Here is a 12,224-nt window from a genome sequence, read left to right on the forward strand (position 1 = left end):
TATACCCTTTGGTTGGTTGATGACGCATGGAGGGGATTGGAACCATGGTGATGAGATGATATACGATGGAATGAATGTAAGACTAAGGTTCTCTCATGTAAACTATCATATAATTCACATTTTTTAAAAAATGGTCATGTTATTTTAGGCCAAACTAATTATTTTCAAATACAGAGAAAAAAGGAATTAACAACTGCAGTATTTACAACTTTTAAAACCCACCAGCAGTTCCTCAGAAACCCTATACAAGGTTGATATGAGTTAGAACAGACTCAACGGCACTTAACAACAACTATATATAAAGGAACTCTGGTAGCATAGTGGTTACAAGTAGGGCTGCTAACTGTAGTTCAAAACTAGCAACCATTCCACGGGAGAAAAAAATGAGGCTTTCTGCTCCCATAAAGATTTACAGCCTTGGAAACCCTATATAGTGTCGCTATGAGTCAGAACTGACTCTACTGCACACCACCACCACCATATGTATTTATATATGAAAAAATATGAATATATATATATTGTTGTTTTTCTTAAGTGCCGTTGAGTCGGTTCCGACCCATAGCAACCCTGTAGAGGATTTCCAAGGAGCATCTGGTGAGCTAGAACCATTAATATTGCACTTAAACCGACTTTGCAGTTTAGCACATTAAACCACAGTGCCACAGCAGGGGGGGTCCTGGTGTGGCACTGTAGGATAAGCACTGGACTACTAACTTCAAGGTTGGTGGTTTAAACCCACCAATCACTACTGGGAATCCTTACAAAGATTTTCTATGAGTTGGAACCAATTTGATGGCACTTAGCTGTATTGTTCTCTGCTCTGGGATAAAATGTTTTATGATGGTGGTGGTGTACCATGGAATTGATTCCAACTCATAGCAACCCTGCATTGGGTTTCCGACGCTATAAATCTTTACAGGAGCAGAAAGCCACATCTTTCTCCTATGGAACCACTGGTAGTTTCGAATTGCTGACCTTGAGATTAGCAGCCCGACTTGTAATAATTACAGTATTGTTTTATAGACTCTATCTAATTTGATCCTTATAAAACTTGTGTGTAGTTGTATACTGTCGTTTATTGATGACGAAATTGGAGATCCAAGAAATTAAATGATTTTGTCATAGTTATATAAGTGGCCAAGAGTCACTAAGTGGCTGATATAGGATTCAGAATCATGACATATCAGATTTTAAGTCTCTACCATTGACCTGATTCCTAACCACTACTCTACCAAAGCTCCTTACCTTACATTGTATTTGATTAAAACAGAAACAATATGTTAATAAAAATTAAAAAATGAATTGTGATGCCTACTTTTAATATGGTATTTTTCAGTAGGTCATAGCGATTAAATTAGAGTCGCATGCAAAATCACCTGTGGTGGAAGCAGTGGCAGTCTTATGAAGGCAAGAAGCATACTTAGGTCATTGCATCTCCTCTGTGTGTCGTACTTGACCCACATCATTAATGCGTGGAAAATGGTTTCTTCATCAGGAACATTAACATCATCACTGGCTAGGAGTTTATGGAGTTCTTCAGCTGGAAGAAGTAAGAACTCTTGATTTCTGATAACTTCCATTATGTTTTCCTGCAGGGAGAAATATGTTGGAATAAATTCTGTTCCACTTTTATTTAGCTAGTAAAGTAGCTCAAAAAGAAATGAGAAAAGTAGTCAATAACCTTTGTTCTCATTATAGCATAATCCTTGAGACTCAATCCTCCAGAAACTAGAAGCTGTTAAGATGAAAGCATTGTAATTGTAATTGAAGTGTAAATGTATCCGAGACAGCACAGATCTTGTAATAACTGGAGGATTATAATGTTGAGCTTTGTTATGCAGGCAGAATGTACTAAGTGATTAAATGCTCAAGTTTCAAGTGGACTGCTATGTAAGATTTGGTGAATATGAAAGAAATAACACTTGCATTTTTTTTAAAGCTTGACTACATATACATGCATAAATTAGGAGTAAAATTACATAGAGAGAAATATCATGATAGGATGTATCACGATTAATTCAAAAGGAAGAAACAAAAGTTAGGGTATGCTGTTGTTTTTGTTAAATGCTGTTGAGTAAGTTACAACTCGTGAGGACCCTGTATAGGGTTTCCAAGGAGCAACTAGTGGTTTTGAACTACCAACCTTGTTATTAGCAGTCCAGTCCTTATACTACAGTGGCAGACCAAGATCCAAAGTTAGGGCACAGAGGTTCACAGAATCCCACATGTTTTACCTTTTCTCCCACTCCTCAGAAAAATGTTTCTGGCTTACTAAAAATTCTCATTTGTTTTCTTCCAGATAGTTGCCCTAACTTCCTAATTGCTATTGCTATCTCTATCCCACCACTTGTTGGTCAGTTTGTCATACTGTGGTGGCTTGCTTGTTCCTGTGATTCTGGAAGCTATGGCACTTATATTTTAAAAACCATCAGACTCATCCATGGTGGACAGGTTTCAGATAAGCTTCCAGACTAAAACAGACTAGTAAAAAGGAGAAACAGACTACTTCAGGATATTTAGTCACTGAAAACCTTACGAATAGCAGTAGAACACTGTCAGATAACACCAGAATATTGAAAACTGAAACACGTTGAAGAGCACCAGAATTTTGTCAGATATAGTACAAGAAAATGGAACACCTAAGTTTGGAAGGCACTCAAAATATGACTAGGGAAAAGCTTCCTCCTCAAAGTAGAGTTGACTGTGAAGACAGAAATGCAGTAAAGCTTTTGGGACCTTCATTTGTTGATTGGGCACAATTCAAAATGAGGAGAAAAAGCTGTAAACACCCATTAATAATCAGAACATGGAATGTATGAAGTATGAACTAGGAAAATTGGAAGTTGTCAAAAATGAAATGAAACACAAAAACATGGATATCCTAGGTATTAGTGAGCTGAAATGGACCAGCATTGGTGATTTTCAATGCAACAATCATATGATTTACTATTCAGGGAATGACATATTGAAGAGGAATGACGTGACAATTGTCATCAAAAAGAGCATGTCAAGATCTATCACAACAATGTCTGTGATAGGATAATTCAATACACCTACAGAAATGTCGCATGAAAACGTGGAGGGTCAGAGAAAGAGGAAGATCCTCTGCTGAGGGGTGGATTGCTACAGTAGTAGCAGCAATGGGCTCAAGTTAAGGAAGAATTGTAGGACGGAGCAGTGTTTCATTCAGTTATGCATACGATTGCTATGCCAACTCGCTGGCACCTAACAACAACAACACGGAAGGTCAGATAATACAACTATTATTCAAATTTATACACCAACCACTGAAGTCACTCATGATGAAATTGAAGTATTCTATCAACTTCTTCAGTCTGATATTGATCAAATGTGTAATCAGGATATATTTATAAATACTGGCGACTGGAATGCAAAGGATGGGAACTAATGATAGAAACGATGCTAGAGATAACGTGATAGAATTTTGCTAGACAAATGACTTGTTCATTGCAAACACCTTTTTCAAACAATGTAAAAGACTACTATATACATATGGACCTCACCAGATGAAATATACAAAAATCAAATTGACTGTATCTGTGGAAAGAAAAGTGGAAAAACTTCCTATCATCAATCCAAACAGGGTCAAGGGCAGACTGTAAAACATGCCATCAATTCCTCAAATGCAACTTCAGGCTGAGGCTGAAGAAAATTAAAACAAGTTCACGAGAGTCAAAAATATTACCTTGAACATAGCCCACCTAAATTTAGAGTTCAAAGAACAGATTTGATGAATTAGAAACCAATGACTGAAGACCAAAAGAATTGTGGGATGACATCAAGAACATCATGCAGGAAGAAAGCAAAAGGTCATTAAGAAGAGAAGAAAGAAAAAAAAAGACCAAAATGGATGTCAGAAGAGACTCTGAAATTTGCTCTCAAGCAAAGAAATGCTAAAGCAAATGGAATAAGTGAGGAAAAAAAGGCTAAATAGAACATTTCAAAGGGCAGCTTGAAGAGGCAAAGTCAAATGTTATAATGAAATGTGTAAAGATATGGAGTTAGAAAACCAAAAGGGTAGAAAACGCTTAGCATTTCTCAAGATAAGGGAACTGAATAAAAGAAAAAAAATTAAGCCTCGATTTGTTATATTGAAGGATGCTATGGTCATAATATTGAAAGATGCAGAAAGTATAAAAACCAGATGGAAGGAATACCAAATAGAAATGGTCAATATTCAACCAATACAAAAGAAAGCATATAATCAAGAGTCAATCATACCGAAGGAAGAAGTTCAAGGTGCATTGAAATCATTGGCGAAGAATGAGGCTCTAGGGACTGATGGAATACAAATTGAAATCTTTCACCAAACTGAGGGTGAACACTGGAAGCACTCACGTATCCATGCCAAGAAATTTGGAAGACAGCTACCCAGAAATCTGATTGTAAGAGATCTATACTTGTGCTCATTCCAAAGAGAGGTGAACAAAAAGAATGCGGAAATCATTGGACAATATCATTATTGTCACATGCAATTAAAATGTTCCTAAAGATAATTCAAATATGACTGAAGCAGTACATTGACAGGGAGCTTCCAGAGGACCAGACTGGATTCAGAAGAGGACATAACATGAGGAATATCATTGCTGACATCAGATGGATCTTGACTTAAAGAAGAGAATGTCAGAACGAAGTCTACCTGTGTTTTATTGACTATGTAAAAGCTTTTGATTGTGTGGATCATGACAAGCTCTGAACAACACAGAGAATGAGTATTCCAGATACTTAATTGTGTTCATGAGGAGCCTGTACAAAAACCAAGAGGCAGATGTTCAAACAATACAAGGCAACACTGAAAGATTTAAAATTAGGAAAGTTGTGTACCACGGTTGTGTTCTTTCACCATACTTATTCAATCTGTGTGCTGAGCAAATAATTTGAGAATCTGGATTATTTGAGGAACATCATGGCATCAGGATTGGAGGAAGACTCATTAACAACCTGCGATATGCAGATGACACAACCTTGTAGTCTGAAAGGAAAGAGAATTTAAAATGCTGATGAAGATCAAAGATGACAGCCTTCTGTATGGGTTGCACCTTAATGCAAAGAAAACAAAAATCCTCACCACTGGCCCAATAAACAATATCAAAATAAATAGAGAAAAGATTGAAGATGTCAAAGACTTTATTTTGATCAGATCAACCATCAACACTCACAGAAGCAGCAGTCAAGAAATCGAACGATGTATTGCATTAGGTAAATGTGCTGCATAAAACCTCATTAAAATATTCAAGAGCAAAGATGTCAATTTGAGGACTAAGGTTCACCTGGCCCAAGCCATGGTGTTTTCAATAACCTCATATGCATGTGAAAGTAGAACAAGGAATAGGGAAGACTATAAAAGAGTTGATACATTTGAGTTATGGAATTGGAGGTGAATATTAAAAGTACCATGGACTACAAAAAAAGAAAAAAAAAAAACTATGTTGGAAGAAGTTTAGCCAGAATGCTCCTTATAAACTCCTTTGTCTCTCATACTTTGGAGATATTATCAAGAATGACCAATCACTGGAGAAAGACATCATGCTTGTTAAAGTGGAGATTCAGAGGAAAAGAGGAAGATCCCCAAGGAGATGGATTGGCACACTGGCAGCATCAACGCGAGCTTAAGTGTAGCAAGGATTGTGAGGTTGACACTGGACCGGGCAGTGTTTCGTTCTGTTGTGTATAAAGTCACTATAAGCCTGTACTCACTCGAGGACATCTAACAACAAAAACAACTTCCATCCTTAGCTTCTCAATGGTATCTTCCATAGTGATTACAGAATGACGTTTCTCAAAGATAAATATGATCATAGCACTACTCTGAAGTTTTGTTTCTTTGATTTGCTTTAGTTTTGGTTTCTCCTTGTCTTTTTTTCAAACCTCTTTATGCTCTCTGGCTCTTCAGGATCTGCCCTCTTCTTGCTCCTAATACTTCATTTGCTCTCTTTTGTCTTTTTTGTTTTTATTTGAATTTCAATCCCAAGAATTGTGTCACAAATAAATTATTTCAGTTTAGCAATCTGTTAGGCATGTCCTCTTCTCCTTTGTCCACTCCATAGTTTTACATGTCTGTATCCACTCTTTTTTTCTGAATTCCTTTTACTTTTCAAGATTCTCTTCAAGGGTCATCTCGTATTCACTGAGCCCTCTCTTGACTCCCAGCTGTTCTGGATATATTTATTTCATTTCACAGTGTGTGGTGTGAACATCCGTGAGACAACAGTTACTAAACTGAGCTTAAACTTTGTTCACCAAGAGGGTCTTATCACAAACTCTAAACTACTTGGGACCTAGGCTCTGATGTATTAAACTGTGTATATCTATGGCACTTGGCATAAAGTCTGAAACACGGAAGGCACAGGTCATTTATTTATTGAATAGGTGGATTGGTGATCTTTTTTGACAAAAATAAATGTGAGAGACAGTATAGAATTCTGTTTTTCAAGCAGTTTAAAAATTTTTTATTGTTAGTTACCTTTAAATTGGTGCCACCTCAGGGATACCTCACACACAACACAATGATGTCTCCTCCAGCATCATTTTCACGCTCAGTGTCCTGTTTGTGTTCATTGTTGATGGCCAATCCATTGAATTTAAGGATTTTTCTCATTTTTGCTGACAATCTACTTTTCCAAGCACAGTGTCCTTTTCCTTATTATCCGTCTAAATTAAGCAAACTTAAGTCTCACAATTTTGTTTCTGGGGAGCACTGTGACCTCATTTAATAAACACTAGACTCAAACCACAAGGTCCTCAGTTTGAGCCCACCAGTCGCTCTGTGGAAGAAAGAGGACATTTTCTACTATCAAGAAGATTTAAAGCTTTGAAAACCTGATAAAGGTTACTACTACTCAGAACCAGCTCCATGGCACTTCATAAGTTTTGTTTTGTTTTTAAGGAGCATCTGGTTATGTTTATTCTAATATTGATTTGTTTGTTCCTTTGGCAATCTGTAATATATTCAACATTCTTCACCAACAACAAGTTTAAATGTATCAATTATTCTTTTATCTTCCAGTTTTACTGTATAGCTATCAAATGCATCAGAGATGATTGAAAAAACAATGACTTTAACCAGACACACCTGAAAATAATTCTTGTGTTTTAAATAGAGTCTTCTGTAGCTAATGGATGATTACAGAATGCAGTGATCCAGTTGGTTGGTCTGTTCCAACACGCTATCCTTTGAGACAATTCCAAGGAAAATATACCTCAGGCTTTCATATTAGAATTTAAAACCATAGTTGCAGTAGAACTCCCAATAAGACCATTGGCTTGGGTTAAAACCTGTGGTAAGAATAGCACTGTTCCCAAATTAAGACATTGTGACTACATTAAACCAAGGTATAACATTCAGCAAGTGCTGGTTAATCTCTATTTTAGAGCAGATTGAAACCTATTTTCTGAGGAGAAATCTGATCCAATATACAAGTGTGTCTTTGGGGCTGAAATATCTTCACCTTTCACAAAAGGGTATAAACATTAACTTGCTTTCAGGTAATTTGTCATATTTACTTGCACTTTCCTGACATCACAGAGTAGTTGATTTCCAGGAAATGATTTCATTACTCCCTGTGCCAACATTGCTATATGTGGTGTACTAGGTATCATTAACTTAACTCTGACTCAAGATGACACCGTGTTTTTAGAGTAATGCTGTGATCTATAGGGTTTTCCGTGAATGTGAGGTCCTACTCTGGGTGGGATTGAACCAACAAAATCTTTTGGTCAGTAGCTACACAGTTAACCATGTGCTCCCTCCAGGGACTCCATGTAAATTACAGGTATCCAGCAACTATTTACTGAATCGATAAATTGAGTGTTCTGAGTTCCAGTGAAACTGAATTTCTCTAAAAACCTAAATAAGTTTCCGATGAACTTTTGAAGGTTATTTTTGTCCATATGCTTTTCAAATTACTAAAATCTGTATCTCTATTAATCTATAAATGGAATTGTGTGGCTGAACAGTCAGTGTATGATGAAGGACTTCATAAAAAAAACAAAACAGTTTAATGAAACCCTTAGTGGTACCTTTTATAAAGATATTGTTCAGGTACATTTTATTATTTTTATAGTGTTCTATTTATGATGACCCCAGGGAGAAATATATTTCAAGTTTTAGTGGCAGGAATAATTGCATTTCTCCTGAGTAAATTGGTTTGCTTTTATCATGGATGTTGTAAATTATGAAATTGGTCAGATTTATCTTTTTATTTGGACACTAGTAAACTTATAGTCAAATTGAAATCTATTTGGTAAAAAGTCTATATAGTTTTATAGTTTGATTTCTTTTTTATAAAGCTCTGATAATAGTTTCACTTAATATCATTGCATTCGATCCTTTTATTCCTGTATTTAATCACAGTAAATTCCTATAATGTATATCTTTTGTAAGTCATACTAAATCTCTGAGGAGCAAGCAGTGTCATTTGTGAAAACTGCTATAAGAAAATTAAAAATTAGAAAACTAATATGAGATATAACTGGGCCCATCACTCCTTATAGAATGTGTTTTCTTTGGAGCTCTGAATTTTTACTCTATAAATTTCCTAATATCACTATTAAATGAGTATTATACATATCATTTTTAACATATAGGTTGAAATTTGGTGTGGCGCTGTGGGCTAATGCATCAGACTACAAAGTCGTTTGAACTGCAAAGTCAATGGTTCAAGCTCACCAGCTGCTCCTTGGAAACCCTACACAGGGTCACTATGGGTTGGAATCAATTTGACAGCACTTAACAACAACAACAAGACGCAAGTGTTGTTGAGTGCTGTAGAGTCAGTTCATACTCATAGAAACCCTGTTTAGGGTTTCAAAGATTGTTTATATCTTAAAGGGAGCAAAAAGTCTCATCTTTCTTCCATGGAACAGCTGGTGGTCTCAAACCCCTGAACACATCTTGCAGCTTACAGTCTTGTGCTTATCCTGGAGCCAATGTGCTCCCTGTGACGCTATGTTGTTGTTAAGTACTGTTGATTGGGTTCCTACTCATAGCAACCCTGTGTAGGGTTTTGCGGAATGACTGGTGAGCTTGAACTGCCAACACTGCAGTTCAAACTGACTATGCAGTCTAGTCACAGCAGGACTCCAAAACACAGTGATACTTCCTAAGTATAGAAATACAGATGAAAACCCTCTCTTTGCTTTTCCTACTCTATAAAATTTTATAAATAATTTTGCTAGCTGCAAACATTTCTGTTTTTATTTTATCCCAAAATAGGTTAAATCTTCTTGCCATTTTTTTTTCTGAATATAATACAAATATTGTTCAAATATTCATTTCCTGCTGTCCTTTATTCTATCATTGCTTCCTTCCTTCCTGATAGTGACATTGTATAGTGTTTCCAAGGAGTGGCTGATGGGTTTTAACTGCCAACTTTATGGTTAGCAATCCAGTGCTTATCTTATAGAACCACACCATATCATATATTGTATATTGATTTAATTGAAATTATAACTATTAGACCGTATGTAATATTAAATAACATGTAAATAATTAACAAAAACTTTTTATAAAAGATAGTTTTAAGCAACTCCAAATCACATGGGGAACGCAAGGAATCCTCTCTTCTATGAAAGTCAACTAAGTTAAGAATGACATCATAACATTTCATACTTTATAACCAGTGGTCTATTTGCCAGACTCCTAATCATACCATTATGCTGGGCTGGTTAATTCTTTGTCACAACCACCATAGAATCTCTGGCTTGATCCCAACACACTGAAAGCTATCTGTATGATGAATATTATTTGAGTGTCTTTTTTTTTTTTTTTTAAGAAAAATTCTTAGGATGCTCATGTGTCCAATAAATGGAAAAGTAAAAGGAGAGTGTAAAATTTGACTTCTCAAGTATCCTCTGGTAAGGCATATATTTTAGTATAAAGAATGCAAATGTTTGATCTAAAATCATAGAATGTTAAAAAAAAAATTCCTCAAAAGATTTTTAACTGAAGTTTTGAGAGTTTAGTGATTTATATATGATACAGCTCTTGTCAAGAATAAAGACTAAACCTTGCATCTGACTTCGGAAGTGGTGAATTTTCTGTTATGTTGTATCAGGGATAAAAAGAAATGTTCACTATAAGTAAACATGGTAATTATTGCAAGTCTTTTAACTGATTATTTTAAAGATTGATGCCTTTGAGAGATACTAGGTTTCACCTGACAAAAAGTAAGCTCAGAGAGAACAGGAAGGTGGAACGATGTGCCATTCCCTCTCCCGGCCCCCAGAGGAGGGGTTCCTCCTGTCCTCAGGTCCAGATTCTATGACCCCTCCAACGAGGCCCCGGCACGAGGTCTCCACACTGGAAGTGTGTGTCAGTAATATTGTTTGGTTGGAAGCAAAAGGACGTTCTGGCGGTGGTCATGTCCTTTCTGGAACTAGGCATAGGGTGAAGTATTCTGTGCTCAGGGAAAAACTGTCCACCTCTGTGTCCCCCGCTTCCCTTGGTGACTCACAATAGCCTCCCATGGTGACCCACCAATAGTGACAAAGGCAGGTGGGGTGATTGAGAAGCTGACATTTGTTGTTTAGCACAGTGTTAGAAAACTTCAGAGGGCTTTCTGGGTGGAGGGTTTCTCAACGGACTCCAGCTGGGGGATGGGATAGTGGGGTCCGCTGCTGTCTGTTGGGACTTAGCCACAGGACATGTGCGTCCGGACATGGGTTGCTCCCTCACACACTTTCTTTTGGCCTTTTGCATGTATTTTTAATCCCTAAATCAAAATTACTGTCCTGTTGTGGTGCCGTGGGATAAAGCACTGCACCCCAAGGTCGGTTTTTAAACCACAAGCTTTAAAATCACCAGCCACTCCTTGGAAACACTACCAGGGTTGCCGTGCGTTAGATCCAATTTAATGGCATTCAGCAACAATAACCCGATAAATTGCTGTCTGAACTCTTGAACACCATCTTAGCGCTTCCACGGGAAAGAGACTCATTATGAAATAGTCATACCGTGGTATTTTACAAATGAAAACGCCGAGGATGAAGCTAATGGTGAAATAGAAACAAATCTCTTCTTGCCTTCCGACACATTATCCTGAGGGATAATCCCGGAGAAGGATATCATGCTTGGTAAAGAGGAAGAGTAAGTGAAAATGAAGGAGAACAGCAACACAATGTGTTGGCATAGTAACAGCAGCAATTAGCTCAAGTATAGTAGCAATTGTGAGGATGGCCCAGGACTGGGCTGTGCTTTGTTCTGTTTTACATAGGTTTGCTATGGGTTAAAACTGATTGAACAGCATCTAACAGCAACAAGTTCATTTCTAACCCTAATTTGGAGTCACTGTCTTACGTTGACCTATGTAATATGTATGCATCCTAAATCTTCCCCTGGATCTTCATGTTCCTGAGTTCCATGGTTTAACACATTGGTTACCAGCACTGCCTTCAGGAAACTGGTGAGGATTTAGATCCTAACACTGCTACTCAATGGCTGGGTGATATTAGGAAATTCATTAGCTCTCTTTATAAAAGGGGATATAAGAATGTTCAGTTTATTGTACTGTGGTGAAGATTTAATTAAATTTATTATGATTTGAGACACATTTGGGATATAGAGCAAGCATTATATGTATGCTGTTGTTGTTGGGTGTCATTGGGTCAGTTTCAACTCATAAGACCCTTATGCACAACAGAAGGAAACACTACTTGAACCTGGGCCATCCTCACAAATGTTATGTTTGAGATCATTGCTGCTGCCATTATGTCAGTCCATATCAGTGGGGGTCTTCCTCCCTGACCTTCACTTTATCAAATGTAATGCCCTTCTCCAGAGACTTGTTCCCAACAATGCATCCAAATAATGAGAGATGGAGTCTCGGGACTCATGCTTCTAAGGATCATTCTGGTTGTACTTCTTCTAAGATAGATTTGTCTATTCTTTTGGATGTTCATGGTACTTTCAATATTTTTTCTTAAAAAAACACAATTTAATTGCATCTATTCCAACTTGATGGCACTAAATAAAAGCAATTCTTCTATGGTCCTTATTCATTGTCCAATTTTCACATGCATATGTTGTTGTTGTTGTTAGGTATCATTGTGTAGATTCTGATACACAGCAATCCTATGAACAACAGAATGAAACACTGTTTGGGCCTGTTCCAGCTGCATAATTGTTGTTACACTTGAGCATATTGCTACAGTCACTATGCCAACCAATGTCTTTGAGACACTTCCTCTTTTTCACTGACCCCCCC

General features: G+C 37.0%; 1 protein-coding gene across 2 annotated transcripts in view; it reads right to left on the minus strand.

The window, feature by feature from the left end:
* The window catches only part of KLHL1 (kelch-like family member 1), a 514,835-nt gene that overhangs the window by 200,613 nt on the left and 301,998 nt on the right, over positions 1 to 12,224 (minus strand). For both annotated transcript variants that reach the window (XM_006864306.1, XM_006864307.1), the window contains one exon: positions 1,377 to 1,589. In XM_006864306.1, the coding sequence (XP_006864368.1) occupies positions 1,377 to 1,589 (213 nt within the window). The remainder of the gene's footprint in view (positions 1 to 1,376; positions 1,590 to 12,224) is intronic.

This window comes from Chrysochloris asiatica, unplaced genomic scaffold (assembly GCF_000296735.1).
Source record: "Chrysochloris asiatica unplaced genomic scaffold, ChrAsi1.0 scaffold00063, whole genome shotgun sequence".
Classification (NCBI taxonomy): domain Eukaryota; kingdom Metazoa; phylum Chordata; class Mammalia; order Afrosoricida; family Chrysochloridae; genus Chrysochloris; species Chrysochloris asiatica.